The sequence below is a fragment of the Saimiri boliviensis genome, chromosome 6 (assembly GCF_048565385.1).
Source record: "Saimiri boliviensis isolate mSaiBol1 chromosome 6, mSaiBol1.pri, whole genome shotgun sequence".
Taxonomy (NCBI): domain Eukaryota; kingdom Metazoa; phylum Chordata; class Mammalia; order Primates; family Cebidae; genus Saimiri; species Saimiri boliviensis.
Genome location: NC_133454.1, coordinates 8,444,658 through 8,461,397, shown reverse-complemented (window position 1 = coordinate 8,461,397; position 16,740 = coordinate 8,444,658). Strand labels below are relative to the sequence as shown.

Genomic DNA, 16,740 nt, shown 5'->3' with positions numbered 1-16,740 from the left:
TTCTTAACTAGGGTGTTATTTCTTGCAAGGGGATAAAAATTAGCTCTTGGGGAGGTGGGAAAAACTATTTGTATGTACAAAGCACAAATATACATAAGCAGATATATAGTGTATTTGTGTTTATTAAAACTGAATGGAGGTAGGGACAATTTGAAAAGTCTAAAAAAAAGACTCCTTAAGGGATGATTAAAATAATTTTGAGAAATACTGATCTACATTAATCTTCCAGTTTTTTTCTTCTCTTCCTTATAGTTCATTTCTTTTTCTTTTTGTTTCGTGTTCTGGAAAATTTTCTTAAGTGTGTCTTCTAACTCTTCTTTTGAACTTTTGATTGTCAGATTGTAGTTTCTAAAAGGTTACTCTTTTTTTTTTCTTTTTTCTTTTTTTTTTTTTTTTTCAGACGGAGTTTCACTCTTGTTACCCAGGCTGGAGTGCAATGGCGTGATCTCGGCTCACCGAAACCTCCGCCTCCTGGGTTCAGGCAATTCTCCTGCCTCAGCCTCCTGAGTAGCTGGGACTACAGGCACGCACCACTATGCCCAGCTAATTTTTTGTATTTTTGGTAGAGACGGGGTTTCACCATGTTGACCAGGATGGTCTCGATCTCTTGACCTCGTGATCCACCCGCCGCGGCCTCCCAAAGTGCTGGGATTACAGGCTCGAGCCACCGTGCCCGGCGGTTACTCTTTTTCTCTGATTATTTTCCTTTTTTAATAGCATCCTGCTATTGTTTCATGGATGCAGAATATTATCTACTTAAAATATTTGTAGCGGGTTTTTTTGTTTGGGTTTTTTTTTGTATTAGATTTCTATTTGAGTTCTTTTGTTTCATTTTTTGTTGTCTCTGTCTTATACTTTAGAACCTTTCTTCTAATATCTTCATATTTGAACAGGTTGCTAAAAGGCCAGTTGGAGGTTCTGTGGGAGTGAGGGGCCATATGTGCTTTTGGACTTCCTTGGAAAAAGTATGGCTTTGTAGTGAGGACTATCACTGTAGTATCTTCAGTTTGATTCCTTGAAGGGAGCTTACTAGTTTCTCTAAAGAAATACCTTCTAAGCTTTATATAAGCCTGGCTGTTGATATTACGGAGCCAGACCTAGGAGATCTGGATTGAGGATGCAGACTTTGTTTTAATACCCTCTGATTTCCTCATGGCATTCTGTCACCCCTTCCACTCTTGCCTCCTTTCTATGCCTGATCTCCTGGAATCCAGAGTATATCAGATTCACTTTCTCCAGAGAATAAACCTTTAATCTCTTTGGGGGATGATGTTGATGGACAGGGATCTCGGGAGAGGGAGGTAACTCTTCCAAGTACATAGTCGTAGATATTCTGTTTTTAGTTTCCTGCTGCTTGTATTCCTTTTGTAGTACCAGTGCCCTTAGTTACCAAGTTTGTCTTGGATGCTTTATCAAAATATAACCTTCCAAGAGGTGGACCAATCACGTTTGTTTCAGTGGTTTATCACTGTAATAATCACACCCGTGTAAGCACCACCAGGTCAAGAAGTGGCACATTAGAGAACCCAGTAAACACTTCTCTTGTACCTTCCCAATTATTGTCCCCTCTTCTAAACCATATCTTGATTCTTATACCACAAATTGTGGTTATTTTTGAACTTTATATAGAAATTTTGAATGCATGTTATAATGAATGGTAAATTCTCTAGAAATTTTATTTTTGTGATTAGTGAATACTGAGCCATAATCTGATGTGGGGAGGTAGCAGCATCATTAAAAACTTAGACCAGGTTTGGTGGCCCACACCTCTAATTCCAGCACTTTGGGAGGTCAAGGCAGGTGTATTGCAAGATCAGGAGTTCGAGACCATCCTGTCCAACACGGTGAAACACCATCTCTACTAAAAGTACAAAAATTAGCTGACATGGTGGCACATGCCTGTAATCACAGCTACTCGGGAGGCTGAGGTAGGAGAATCACTTGAACCAGGGAGTAGGAGGTTGCAATTAGCTGAGATCATGTTATTGCACTCCAGTCTGGTAACAGAGTGAGACTCCATCTCAAAAAGAAAAAAAACTTAGTAAGATTAAATACAAATAAAGTAAAAGCTTGACTGTGAAAGATAAGTAATTATTATTTTCTTGCTATATATATTAAGTCTTTAAGAGTTTAGATTTCTACCCATAATCTAAATTGCCATTTTAGTTTTAGCTATTAATAGTTCGAGAAACTGAAGTGGAAATCTTTTTTCCATCTTTTTTCCATTTTTTCCCCCCAGGTAAGCCGGGTGTTTATCAAGAAAGAGACCCTTTGAGAGTCTCAATAAGCCGAGAACAAAATTTCTTTGTGAGCCCAATGGCCTGTGATCCATTTAGTTGTCTTCAACCGGTTGGCCAGAATGTCTGTGGTGGTGACCATGATGAAGCAGGTAAGAAATAAATGGAAAGTGGAATTGTATGCACAAGGGTATGTGGACAAAAGATATGTATTGCTTTGTTATTTGTAATGGTGAAAAATGGTAACCTTAATTATTGCTGTTAATGGCATCTTTATGATGCACCCATACTGTGGTGTTCTATGCAGTTGTTAAAGGAGTAATTTTGCTTTTAAATTGTTTTATTAAATAAATCCCAGTAATAAGTTTATCAAGACATAATTTTTATACAGTTGGCAACATGTATAAATTTATGTTTAAGCCTATTTGTAACAATCCATATCTAATTAAATACTGTTAGATATTTTAAAAGTTCTGTCTGTGGGCATTCCAAATAAGCTGTTATATGTTTATTTTTAAATATTTGGAAATAAAGATAATTACAAGGAGAAATCTTTAAATCAGTTAATCCCAACACCGAAAGACAGCCAATGTTCATCTTCTTACTTCTGAATTTGTGTGTGTGTGTGTGTGTGTATATATATATAAATATGTAGCACAAAAGATATTTTATATGTAATCTTCTGTACTGATCCTACAGAGCATAGTTGTAGTACTTGTTCATTAGTTGTAAGGCATCTTTTAAGAAGTTACAGTTTCTAGCCAGATTTATTTTTATTTTGGCTGTATGTCTACATAGATAATTGATAACTTCTATCTATAGTTGAGTGGAACAAGGGATGAAAGAAAGATATTCTTTTGAGGGTTTATAAAAAAGATTGACTTTAACATCTCTTTAAATTGTGGATTAAAATAACTTGTAGAGGGTATAATTTTCAGTGAACCATAATTTTTTACTTTTTAAAATAAAACACATTGTTCTTTTGTTTCAATTTTTAATTTTTGTGGGTACATAGTAGGTATATATATTTATGGGTATATGGGACAATTTGATTACTGGTATACAGTGTGTAATATTCACATCATGGTAAATGGGGTATTTATCACCTCAAGCACTCATACTTTTTTACAAACAAAATTCAATTATAGTTTTAGTTACTGCAAAATGTACAATGAAGTTACTCACTCTAGTCCCCTTTTATGCTATCAAATACTATAATTTATTCTATCTGACTGCTTATTTGTTCCCATTAGCCATCCCCACTCTCCCACAACCCCTGACTAAGCATTCCAGCCTCTAATAACCATCGTTCTACTCTCTGTCTCCTTGAGTTCAGTTGTCTTAATTTTGAGTTCCCACAAATAAGAGAATATGTGAAGTTTCTGTGCCTGGGTTATTTCACTTAACATAATAACCTCCAGTTCCATCCAAGTTATTGCAAAAGACGTGATCTTGTTCCTTTTTATGGCCAAATAGTACTCCATTGTGATATATGCCATATTATCTTCTTTTTTTTTTTTTTTTTGAGACGGAGTTTCGCTCTTGTTACCCAGGCTGGAGTGCAATGGCGCAATCTCGGCTCACCGCAACCTCCACCTCCTGGGTTCAGGCAATTCTCCTGTCTCTCAGCTTCCTGAGTAGCTAGGATTACAGGCACGCACAACCACGCCCAGCTAATTTTTGTATTTTTAGTAGAGACGGGGTTTCACCTTGTTGACCAGGATGGTCTCGTTATCTTGACCTTGTGATCCACCCGCCTTGGCCTCCCAAAGTGCTGGGATTACAGGCTTGAGCCACCGCGCCCAGCTATGCCACATTTTCTTTATCCATTTGTTTGTTGATGGACACACGTTGCTTCCAGATCTTGGCTATTGTGAACAGTGCTGCAGTCCACATGGGAGTGTAGATATCTCCTCAATATACTGATTTCCTTTCTTTTGGATATATATCTAGCAGCAGGATTGCTGGATTATATGGCAGCAATATTTTTACTTTGAGGAACCTCCAAACTGATCTTCATGATGGTTGTACTAATTTATATTACCACCAACAGTGTTCTCTCTCACCACATCTTTGCAAAACCTGTCTTGGATAAAAGCCATTTTAACTGGACTGGGAGGATATCTCAAAGTAGCTTTGATTTGCATTTCTCTAGTGATCAGTGATGTTGAGCACCTTTTCATATGCCTGATTGCCATTTGTATTTCTTCTTCTGAGAAATACCTGGATTTTTTGCCCATTTTTAAAATCAGATAATTAGGTTATTTTCTACAGAGTTGTTTGAGCTCCTTATATATGCTGGTTATGAATCCCTTGTCAGATGGGTGGTTTACAAATATTTTCTCCCATCCTATGGGTTGTCTCTTCGCTTTGTTGATTGTTTCCTTTGCTGTGCAGAAGCTTGTAAATTTGATGTGATCCATTTGTCCATTTCTGCTTTGGTTTCCTATGCTTATGGGGTATCATTCCAGAAATCTTTGCCCAGACCAATGACCTGGAGTTTTCCCAATGTTTTCTCTTAGTAGTTTTATAGTTTGTGGTCTTAGATTTAAGTCTTTAATCCATTTTGGTTTGATTCTTGCATATGGTAAGAGATAGAGGTCTAGTTTCATTCTTCTGTATATGGATATCCAGTTTTCCCAGCACCATTTACTGAAAAGACTCTCTTTTCCCCTATGTATGTTCTTGGCACCTTTAAAAACTGAGTACACAGTCAATGTATAAAATTGTTTCTGGGTTCTCTCTTCTGTTTCATTGGTCTGTGCGTCTGTTTTTACACTAGTACCATGCTACTTTGATTACTACAGCTCTGTAGTATAATTTGAAGTTAGGTAGATTCCTCCAGTTTTGTTCTTTTTGCTCAGGATAGCTTTGGCTATTCTGGGTCTTTTGTGGTTCCATATAAATTGTAAGATTTTTTTTTTTCTATTTCTGTGAAGAATGTCATTGGGATTTTGATAGGGATTGAATTGAATCTGGAGATTGCTTTGGGTATTATGGACATTTTAAATACTGTTGGGATTTTTCTAATCCAGGAACATGGAATATTTTTCCATTTTTTTAATGTCCTCTTTAATTTCTTGCATCAACCTTTTATAGTTTTTGTTGTAGAAATTTTTCACTTTGGTTAATTCCTATTTAATTTTCTTTGTAGCTAATTGTAAATGGGATTACTTTCTTGATTTCTTTTTCCAGTCATTTGCTATTGGCATATAGAAATGGTACTGATTTTCATATGTTGATTTTGTATCCTGCAACTATACTGAATTTAAGAGTTGTAATAGTTTTCTTGTGGAGTCTCTAGGTTTCTTTCCAGATAATGATATAAACTCGTATCATCTGCAAACAAGGATAATTGGATTTCTTCCTTTCCAATTTGGATGCCCTTTATTTCCTTCTCTTGTGTGATTGCCCTAGCTAGGACTTCCAGTACCAATAATATGTGGAGTAACAGTGGTGAAAGTGGGCATTCCTGTGTTTCAGATCTTAGAGGAAAGACTTTCCGGTTTTCCCCCATTTGGTATGATACTGGCTATGGGTCTTTCATGTATGGTTTTTTTTGTGTTGAGATACTTCCTTCTGTACCCAGTTTTGTTTTTTGTTTTTGTTTTTGTTTTTGAGACAGAGTTTCGCTCTTGTTACCCAGGCTGGAGTGCAATGGCGCGATCTCGGCTCACCGCAACCTCCGCCTCCTGGGTTCAGGCAATTCTCCTGCCTCAGCCTCCTGAGTAGCTGGGATTACAGGCACGCGCCACCATGCTCAGCTAATTTTTTGTATTTTCAGTAGAGACGGGGTTTCACCATGTTGACCAGGATGGTCTCGATCTCTCGACCTCGTGATCCACCCGCCTTGGCCTCCCAAAGTGCTGGGATTACAGGCTTGAGCCACCGCGCCTGGCCATGTACCCAGTTTTTTAAGGGTTTTATCATGAAGCGATGTTGAATTTTATCAAATGCTTTTACAGCAACAGTTGAAATGATTATATGGTTTTTGTCCTTCATTCTGTTGATATGGTATCACATTGTTTGTTTTACATACGTAGAACTATGCTTGCATCCCTGGGATAAATTCCACTTGGTCAGACTGAATGATCTTTTTAATGTGTTGTTGAATTTGATTTGCTAGTATTTTATTGAAGATTTTTGCATCAGTATTCATCAGAGATACTGACTTGTAAATTTTCTTTTACTGCGTCTTTGTCTGGTTTTGGGATTAGGGCAATACTAGCCTTGTGGAATGAGTTTGGAAGTACTCCCTTCTCTTCTGTTTTTCAGAGTAGTACAAGTGGGATTGATATTAGACAAACTAATTGATAATAGTTTGTATATCAAACTGTATCACTGTAGTTATTGCAGGCTCATAGAGGTACTGCCTTGGTGGTCTTGGATAAGATCCAGAAGAATTTTCGGGACTACCAAGTAGAGACTTTTATTCTTTACCTTCATGTCTCCCAAACAGAGTTTCTCTCTCTCTGTGCTTAGCTAGGTAGAGGAGGGGTGACACAAGCACCACTGTGGCCACCATCTCTGGGACTGTGCTGGGCCGGACCTGAGCCAGCACAGTACTGGGTCTTGCCCAAGGCCCGCTGTAACCACTACCTGGCTCCCACCTTTGTTCATTCAAGCCCCTACAGCTCTACAGTCAGCAGGGGGTGAAGCCAGTTGTCCCTCCCTTTAGAGTGGCAGTTGGCCCTGGGTAAATCCAGAGATGTTGTCCAGAAGCCAGGGCCTGGAATTGGAATCTTTAGAACTCTACCCGGTACTCTGTTTGGCTAAATTGGCACCAAAACCATGAAGTCCTTTCCACTTACCTAGGCAAAGGAATCTCTTCCCTTGTCTAACACCGCCGTGGGCCTATGGAGAGTACTGTCGTGGTACCGCTGATAATCACTTAAGGCCCAGCGGTTCTTCAGTTAGCTTTTGGTGAATGCTGCCAGGCATGGGACTCTTCCTTCAGGGCAGTGGGCTTCCTCCTCCTCTCTGACCCAGGGTAGATCCAGAGATGCCTTCCAAAAGCCTAGGCCTGGAATCAGGGACCCCCGAGATCCCACTTGGTGCTCTTCCCCACTGTGGCCAAGCTGGTACCTAAGCTGCAAGGCAAAGTCCCCTTTGTTCTTCCGCTTTTCTCAAGCAGAAGGAGTCTCTTCTCATAGCCACCACAGCTGTGAGTATGCTGGGTCACACATGAAGCCATGAAGTCAGCATGTCTCAGAGCCTCACCCAAGGCCCATGGCATATACTACCTGGCTACCACGGCTAGGACCCAAGGGCTCTTTAGTCAGCAGGTGATGAATTCTGCCAGGACTGAGTCCTTCTCTTCAAGGTAGCAGGTTCCCTTCTAGCCCAGGGTGTGTCTATAAATGTCATCTAACAGCTAGGTCCTAGTATGGGGACCTCACAGATCTGCCCAGTGCATTATTCTGTAACTGAGTGGATATTGAAGTTGCAAAACAAAGTCCTCTTTATTCTTCCCTCTTCTCTCAAGCAGAAGGAAGGGGTCTCTTTTAGAACTGTAAGCTGTGCTGCTTGGGGTTAGGGGAGGAGTGGCACAAGCACTCCCTTCACTACTGTAGCTGATTTTCACTAGGTGGTGTTACCCCCCAAGTCTACAAGCTCTGAGCCCAGCACACACTAGGACTTCGTCTAGGAGTTGCCGTCTTTGTGGCCTAAATAGCCCTTCAAGTTTATTTAGGACTCCAGAGCACTAAATTTAGCCCACAATGGCAAGACTTGACAGAATTCAGCTTCCAATTGCCGGGGTGGGCACTTCCCCTCTGGCTGGGGCTGGTCTTACTGCTCCCTCCATGGTCGTTGGCTGAGTTCTGCCTGGTGCTGGCCAAACTGAGTTCCAATTTCAAGTCCCAAAATGGCTGTGCTCTCCTTCCCCAAGCATACAGATTCTCTCTCTGCACCATGTGGCCACTGCCTAAAGATGAGGGGAGGGTGGTATTGGCATTTCAAGACTCTCTGCTGTGCTCTTCAGTGCCGTTGTCAGTGATAAGAAGTTAAAACCAGGTACTGTGATTGCTCCCCTGATTTTTGGTTCTCATGAAGGTACTTTTTTGTTTAGATAGTTGCCAAGTTTGAAATTTGTATGGTGAGGACAGTCTGTAGAAACAGTCTGTATTCGTCTGTCTTGCTCCACCTCCCCACTACATCATTCTTTTTATTTACACAATGGATATTTGTGTTTTCTTTTTATTCTACTTGTTGATATCCTCTAGCTAAAGACTCTGAGGAACGCACCTGTAGCTGAATGTCTACACCTGTTGAGTGTCTCACCTGTTGCAAGGTGGGGGAATGCACACCATGGGCAACCATGAGGCATCTCAGTAAATGGCTATTTAGAAAGTACTTAAAGGATTTGGGCTTGTTTTTAGGGGATTGGGAGAAAGGTTCAAGGAAACAGCTTTGGTTGTTAGTACTGGATGTCAGGAAGCAGGAGTAATTATGTTTCATTACCTGAGAAGTTCTTAGCTAGGAGGTGGTATGAATGGAGTGAAGCTAAAGTTGCAACTGCTAAAACAGGAGTAGTCACTCCTGTTAGCCAGGATGAAGGAATGCTTGGCCATTCTTGTAGTTTAGACAGTGTTCATGGTTTTGTCTGTGTGCAGATGTGGTTACAAGGTGTGTCATTTTTTTTCTTTATGATGGCCACAGAATGGCCTTTTCTGATATTGGCATTCCACGGAATTGTTGATGTTTAGCAGAACAGCAGGCCCAACCTGATAGTGCCAGGTCAGCTCCTGGATACCAGGAATCACTCCCAGATTCAGATTGTTTCAATTTTATTTTATTCTATTTTGAGACAGGGTCTCGCTCTATCACCTCAGCTATGCAGTGATGCAACCACAGCTTATTGCAGCCTTGACCTTCCAGGCTTAGTTGATCCTTCCTCCTTAGCTGCCCTAGTAGCTAGTACTACAGGCATACACTACCCTGCCCGGCTAATTTTTAAATTTTTTTGTAGAAACATGGTCTTACTATGTTGTCCAGGCTGGTCTTGAACTCCTAGGCGTGAGCAATCCTCACCTTGGCTTCCCAAAGTGTTGGGATTTTAGGTGTGAGCCACCACACCTGGCCCAGATTGTTTCTATTTTAGAAAGCTCTGTTTTGTTATAACTACTCCATTGTTTCTGTGGAACACCTTGATTTAACAGATTTTTAAGATGGAGTCACTAACTGCAAGCTTTGTACTCTCTGCCTCTGTAGAAAAACAGGAAATGGTGCCTTCCTGCATGGCATGAAAAGATAACAGTAAGGTGTTACTTTCATGGTGTCAGTTCCCCTTTTTAGGAACTGTTGTCAGTGAACCACATCCCAAATGATGAGGACAGTTATTTCTCTTCCAACTTTCAGGGACCTATCCATGGAATTTTTCAGCATCTTCAAGGACTCTGATCTTGCTCCTTTCCCTCACTTTTACTTTTCACTTCTTAGTACTACCCAAATGCTGCCTTCTTCGTTCATACCTCCGCTGAGGGAGTCTTCTAGGTATATTACAGGTAATAGTAAATAAATGTAATTATTATTATTGAATTGAACAACCCAGATTAACTTCTCCTTTTCCAATTAGCTTTTAAAATGAGCTGCTTAAGAGTAGAAGAAAAAAGTAAAAATTCACTATAAAATTTTAGCAGCCACCCTGGGTGATAGAGCAAGACCTTGACATGTAAAAATTATATTATGTTGTGTTTAAAGACAAATATTTGGTATCAGCTTTGTTTCGTTTTCTGATTTTTTTTTTTTTTTAAGACACCGTTGCTCACACTGTTACCCAGGCTGGAGTGTGGTGGTGCCATCATAGCTCACCCAAAATCCTGGGCTCAAGCCATCCACCTACCTCAGCCTCCCAGGTAGCTAGGACTACAGGAGTGTGCCACCATGCCCAGCTAATTTTTTATTTTTTTTGGTAGAGATGACGTCCTGCTAGGTTGCACAGACTGGTCTGAAACTACTGGCCTTAAGCAGTCCTCCCACCTCAATACCTTTAATGTGCATACCTTTTAATATAAAGATTGTGAAGCAGAATTTTGTTTATATTCAGTGAGGCAGTTTTAATTCTACTTTTCAGAGCCACAGACTACAATATGCCTTGGTGAGTTTTCTCACAAGTGTCGGTCACTTGGAATAAGAAGGAAAATAAGCTCAAAATACATGAGTTTTTAATATGAGACAGAATTAGGAATGATAATTCATCATAAAAGTAATATATGCTCACTGTGAATTTAGAAAGCTGTAAAAGAAAAAAAAAAAAAACCTCGGCATAGTGGCTTATGCCTGTTATCCCAGCTACTCAGGAGGCTAAAGGCAGGAGGATCACTTGAGCCTAGCAGTTTAAGACCAGACTAGGAAATATAGCGAGACTCTGTCTCTAAAAAAATGAAATAATAGTATTAAAAGTAACAGTACAAGTAAAAATAATAACTCCTTGTGCAGCCATTCATAAACAACCACTGGCTACATTTTGGTCTGGTTTTTTTTTGTTGTTGTTTTTTTTTTTTTTGGAGAAAGGGTCTGGCTCTGTTGTAGAGGCTGCAGTGGCATGTTCTCAGCTCACTAAAACCTCTGCCTCCCAGGCACAAGCCATCGTCCCACCTCGGTCTCCTGAGTAGCCGGGACTACAGGGGCCTACCACTGTGCCAGGCTAACTTTGTATTTTTTTTAAGAGACGAGGTTTCACCATGTTGCCCAGGCTGGTCTCAAGCTCCTGAGCTCAAGTGATCCGCCTGCCTCAGCCTACCAAAGTGCTGGGATTATAGGTGTAAGCCACCGTGCCTGGTCCTGGTTTTTCATTATTGTCTCGTTTATATGGATTTTTTTCTCATCTTTGACATACGGTGTTTATGATTTAATATTCTTGCTTTTCCACTTAAAATAGTGATGGTCGGGTGCAGTGGCTCACGCCTGTAACCCCAACACTTTGGGAGGCCGAGGCAAGTGGATCATGAGGTTAGGAGTTCGAAACCAGCCTGGCCAACAAGGTGAAACCCCATCTCTACTGAAAATACAAAATATTAGCCAGGCGTGGTCGTGCACACCTGTAATCCCAGCTAGTCTGGAGGCTGAGGCAAGAGAATCACTTGAACCCAGGAGGCAGAGGTTGTGGTGAGCGGAGATCATACCACTGCACTCCAGCCTGGACATCAGAGCAACTCGGCTCTCTCTCAAAAAAAAAAAAAAAAAAAAAAAAAAAAAGACAAAAGCATTTCTCATCACACTGGTTCTTTTCTAGATTTTAGATCTAATATTCAGATATTTTTAAAGCATTTTATTCATAAAATAACAATAGCTACAGTTTTCCAGGAAAAAGTGTTTTGCTGACTAGTGAATGTTTTAAACAAATAAGGTGAATTTTTTCTTAGTTAGCTCTAAGACAACTTTAAGAAGAAAAGTAAGAAATAGATGTAGGAAAGCAGGGAATGGTGTCCTGTGGTACTAAGAATTTTATTTGTTCTATCCCATCTGTATTTTTTTCCCCATCTTGAACTCCGAAATCTATTTTTCAGTTAAGGTCAAGGAATCTATTACTGAAAATCACGCAGTGTTAAGTTATGCTGTGGAGGAAGAACATACATATTTGGGTCCATCTGTGAAGCCAGATGATAAGGTTAGTAATGTCTTAATGTTCACTCAATTTTTAGAGCTGTTTGGCTTCATATTCTCTTTAGTTTCCAGAAGCTGTATGATAACATTAAAGTCTGTGTTCTCTGAGATCTGCTTTTACCAAAGTGGATCAATGATGAAACTAGCCAAATCTGAACATCAGAAGGCTTTCCAGTCTATCTCATGCATGATCTCTACAGTTCTGAGAAGCAAAACTATAAAACATTATAAAACAATAAGGGCATATGTCTGGTGTGTGTGGGTGTGTGGGGGTGTATGTGTGGGGGTGCATGCACATGTGTTTATAGATAACAGTTGTAGGAATAAATGAGATTGGGGGTTGGGGGTATGTATGTATGTCTATGAAAGCTTAATCATTTCTGGGCAATGATGAAAAGGTTTTACTACTGACCTTTGTAACTATGAAGGTTTCTACACTTGACCTGAGCTCGGAAATGACCACTGCTGAGATTTGTGATTTGGGGTTTTCCTGGATACCACTGGCTACATCGTGGTCTAATATTCCCCTTAATTTCTAGGCTAAAACACTTTCTCATGAGCCATTATCTTCAGTAACCGTTTCCACTGGGAGCCTTTTAAGTTATGAAAACACAGATTTGAGCCTTATAGATCCAGGTAATGTGTAAATGTTTATAAATAAGTTGAAAGACCAGCACCAGTTGAGTTGCAATACAGTGGTGGAAGGAAACATTGGTTTCTCATGATACACATTGGGGGACTGTTTCTCTAAATCTCAAAAGTAAAGTATGGCCGGGTGTGGTGGCTCATGCCTGTAATCCCAGCACCTTGAGGTGAGAGGATCACTTGAGCCCAGAAGTTTGAGACCATCCTGGGCAACATGGTAGAACTCCCATCTTGACAAAAAATACAAAAGTTAGCTAGGTGTGGTGGTACATGCCTGTAGTCCCAGCCACTTAGGAGGCCGAGGTGGGGGCATCGCTTGAGCCTGGGAGGTCAAGGCTGCAATGAGCCAGGATTGTGCCACTGAACTCCAGCCTGGACAACATAGTAAAACCCTGTCTAAAAAAAAAAAGTAAAATATTCCCACCCAGTAAACGTTGGAGAGTGTATGGTATCCCAGACGTTACTGGAAGTAACAGGGATGTTCTGTGGATCACCACCAACACTTTGAGAAGCAGTTGCCATTATATTTGCTCATTCAGTGGAAATGTATCTGAACAAATTTCATGGTTGTACTGATCTCTTAGCAATATGTATTGCCATGCCTCTTCACTAAAATGTGTCTGTAACCGAGTACAGTATCTGTCTGTAAGGAATATTCCATTAAAAGGGATATATTGTCACTGTGAATTACATATTTTCATTAAACTCAATTTTCAGAGTCATTTTCAGAGCACATGGATGATAGCGAGCAAGAATATACCATTGGTAAAGAAGAGGAAACAAATATTTTAAGTTCCATAGTTCCTTCAACACAAGATACTTATCAACGGCAGAACTCTTCAGATGGTCATAAATCTTTGTTGCCTGAAGTGGAAAAAACTACATGTGGTCACACACACTTTCAGGAAATGATAGGCAAGTACATTAATGAAGCAAATATGATACCTGAAAAAACAGATTTGCAGGGTAAAATAATGTTAAAGCAATACTTTTATGTAAATTAAGTTTTAAATTTTCGCCTTTCATCATTTTTAATTTTATGCAGTGATTATTTGAGCTTCATGTTCTATGGCCTGCTACAACATAGTTATACCATAGAAAATACTGGCTGGGCGCGGTGGCTCAAGCCTGTAATCCCAGCAATTTGGGAGGCCGAGGCGGGTGGATCACGAGGTCAAAAGATCGAGACCATCCTGGTCAATATGGTGAAACCCCGTCTCTACTAAAAATACAAAAAGTTAGCTGGGCATGGTGGTGCGTGCCTGTAATCCCAGCCACTCAGGAGGCTGAGACAGGAGACTTGCCTGAACCCAGGAGGCGGAGGTTGCGGTGAGCCAAGATCGCGCCATTGCACTCCAGCCTGCGTAACAAGAGTGAAACTCCGTCTCAAAAAAAAAAAAAAAAAAGAAAATATTGAGGGCATATTGAGTGAAAAGGGGGATCTGGAGTCAATTAGACAACTGAGGCACATATATAGGAGATTAATTAGCAAATCTTCCTTTACCATTGCAAAGTTAGTTATTAGGGTTGAGGCAGTATTGCTGATAAATAAGAGCAGGATCTCAGAAATCAGATCTGGATTTGAGTCAGAACCTAACCATTTCCTAGCTGTAAAACCATGGGCAAGTTGCTTTTTCATCTTTATAAAAGAGGAATGTTAGAGATTAAATGAGATAGTACACATAAAGCACAATGTTTCACCCACACTAAAACTGAATACAGTGAGCCTTTTTCCTTTCTTAAGCTTAGACTGAAGCAGTGGTTACATATGTCCTTTTGATCCTAATTAGCCTCATAAGGCTGTAGAAATGGAAATTTATATTTGTCAGAAGTTTGTTCATACCTGTAATCCTAGCACTTTGGGAGGCTGCGGCAGGAGGATTGCTTGAGCCCAGGATTTCAAGACCAGCCTTGACAACACCAAGACCTTGCTTCTATTTTAAAAAATGTTTTTAAAAAAATATAATTAAATTTTTCTTTTTTTTTTTTTTTTTTGAGACGGAGTTTCGCTCTTGTTACCCAGGCTGGAGTGCAATGGCGCAATCTCGGCTCACCGCAACCTCCGCCCCCTGGGTTCAGGCAATTCTCCTGCCTCAGCCTCCTGAGTAGCTGGGATTACAGGCACGCACCACGACGCCCAGCTAATTTTTTGTATTTCTAGTAGAGACGGGGTTTCACTATGTTGACCAGGATGGTCTCGGTCTCTCGACCTCGTGATCCACCCGCCTCGGCCTCCCAAAGTGCTGGGATCACAGCCTTGAGCCACCGCGCCCGGCTAAATTTTTCTAAAAATAAAACCTAAAAAGTCACTGAGAGGATCCGTATTTTTGGATCTTTAAAATAATCATGATAGAACTTAAAGCATGTGCTGATCATGGGGGGAAAACTGAAGTTTTTTTTTTTTACACTGGAGTGACCTGAAAATAAGCATTTATGAATATGTTCTTACTACTCCTTTTCTAATCTTTACTTTAAAAATAAATTTATGGTTTTTTTCCCTCAAAAATTCCAACAGTTGACCTTGACTTTCCAGAATTGGAACACATTTTTCCTAATCTGCATCATCAGCTGTTTAAACCCTTAGAACCACATCCAGATTTTGACTTATCGTCATCATCCTCTGGGATTTCTCCAGACAACAGAGACTTTTACCAGGTATATTAAAGTAAATGTCCCATTGCAGTGAATATCTAAAAATAGTTTTAAGCCATTTCTTCTACTGGAACAAGAGTTCTTCTAAACTTAAGCCCAGAATCACATGGAAGGCCAGGCACAGTGGCTCTTAGGGAGGCCAAGGTGGGCAGATCACTTGAGGCCAAGAGTTTGAGACCAGCCTGGCAAACATGGCAAAACCTTGTCTCTACTAAAAATATAAAAATTAGCCAGGTGTGGTGGTGCACACGTGTAGTCCCAGCTCCTAGGGAGACTGCAATGGAGGGATCACTTGAGCCCAGGAGGCGGAGGTTGCGGTGAGCTGAGATTTTACCACTGCACTCCAGTCTGGGTGACAGAGCCAGACCCTGTCTTCAAAAAATGAAAAATGGATCACATGGAAAACTTTAAAAAAGGAGAAAATCCTATTATCCAGACTACACCCTAGTCCAATTAAAGTAGGGTCTCTGGGAGTGTTCAGATAGTATTAATTTTTTTTTTTTAAGCTCCCCAGGTGATTCTAATGTGGAACCAAGATTGAAAACAGCTTCACTGGGGCAGGCACAGTGGCTCATAACTAATCCCAGCACTTTGGGAGGCAGAGGCGGGTAGATTGCTTAAGGTCTGGAGTTTGAGATCAGCTTGGCCAACATGGCAAAACATGTCTCTACTAAAAAACACAAAAATTAGCAGGGTATGGTGGCATTCCTGTATTCTCAGCTACTCAGGAGGCTGAGAATCGCTTGAACCTGGAAGGCAGAGGTTGCAGTGAGTTGAGATCACACCACTGCACTCCAGCCTGGACAACAGAGTAAGATTCTTCCCAAAAAAGAAAACACCTTGCATTAGAATTGTTTGTCCTATCCATCTTATCTCCAGCTAGGGAGTATGATGCCATAAAAGCCTTGACAACTTTTAATTGTGTAACATATTTAAACAGGTAAATAGAATTTTGCAAGACTAAATATCCTGGGTCTTTTTGCTGCCATGGCCTGATAGCCTGACATTTTAAAGTCTCTTTTCATATTGAGTGAAAAGAACTGGATTTGAAAAAGCAAATCATTACTGTCAGTCACAGTTAAGTGGTAATTAAAGAAGAGTAATAACAAAGAGACAATGATTATTAATTCAGTTGGTAATACGTAATCAGTATTTCAGCCTTTTCCTTTTGTTTCCTGTCAGAGATCAGATTCTTCATCTGAAAGCCACTGTGCTACTGGATCATCCAGAAGTACAATTTATTTCACAGCGTTGAGGACCGGCGTGCATTCTTCTCTGAATCAACAACCTGACATTAACTTGGCTCATGTTGGAGCTCACAGTTTTGCTACAGAAAATATGGAGGGTATGTATGACTACGTTAGAAATAGTTAAAATTTTTTTCGTGATTTTTTTTACTTCTATTTCCTTAGAAATTATGCCTAGCACCTCTTGGTTTGTCTTTGCTCCTGTCTTCACCCCTATCCTGAATGTTAAAAAGTACGTTACAGAAGTACTGAACAGGCCGGGCACGGTGGCTCAAGCCTGTAATCCCAGCACTTTGGGAGGCCGAGGTGGGTGGATCACGAGGTCGAGAGATTGAGACCATCCTGGTCAACAT

General features: G+C 40.4%; 1 protein-coding gene and 2 non-coding genes across 7 annotated transcripts in view; all 3 read left to right on the top strand.

Moving 5' to 3' along the window:
- The window catches only part of CEP295 (centrosomal protein 295), a 61,827-nt gene that overhangs the window by 40,193 nt on the left and 4,894 nt on the right, over positions 1-16,740 (top strand). For all 5 annotated transcript variants that reach the window (XM_039462195.2, XM_074400327.1, XM_074400328.1 and 2 more), the window contains 6 exons: positions 2,240-2,389; positions 11,747-11,847; positions 12,383-12,479; positions 13,206-13,403; positions 15,004-15,143; positions 16,323-16,485. In XM_039462195.2, coding sequence (XP_039318129.2) covers positions 2,240-2,389; positions 11,747-11,847; positions 12,383-12,479; positions 13,206-13,403; positions 15,004-15,143; positions 16,323-16,485 — 849 coding nt within the window. The remainder of the gene's footprint in view (positions 1-2,239; positions 2,390-11,746; positions 11,848-12,382; positions 12,480-13,205; positions 13,404-15,003; positions 15,144-16,322; positions 16,486-16,740) is intronic.
- On the top strand, positions 11,972-12,051 carry LOC120361014 (small nucleolar RNA U2-19). Its single transcript, XR_005577377.1, has one exon. It is a non-coding gene; the product is annotated as a small nucleolar RNA U2-19 (small nucleolar RNA).
- LOC120361013 (small nucleolar RNA U2-30) lies at positions 12,226-12,295 on the top strand. Its single transcript, XR_005577376.1, has one exon. It is a non-coding gene; the product is annotated as a small nucleolar RNA U2-30 (small nucleolar RNA).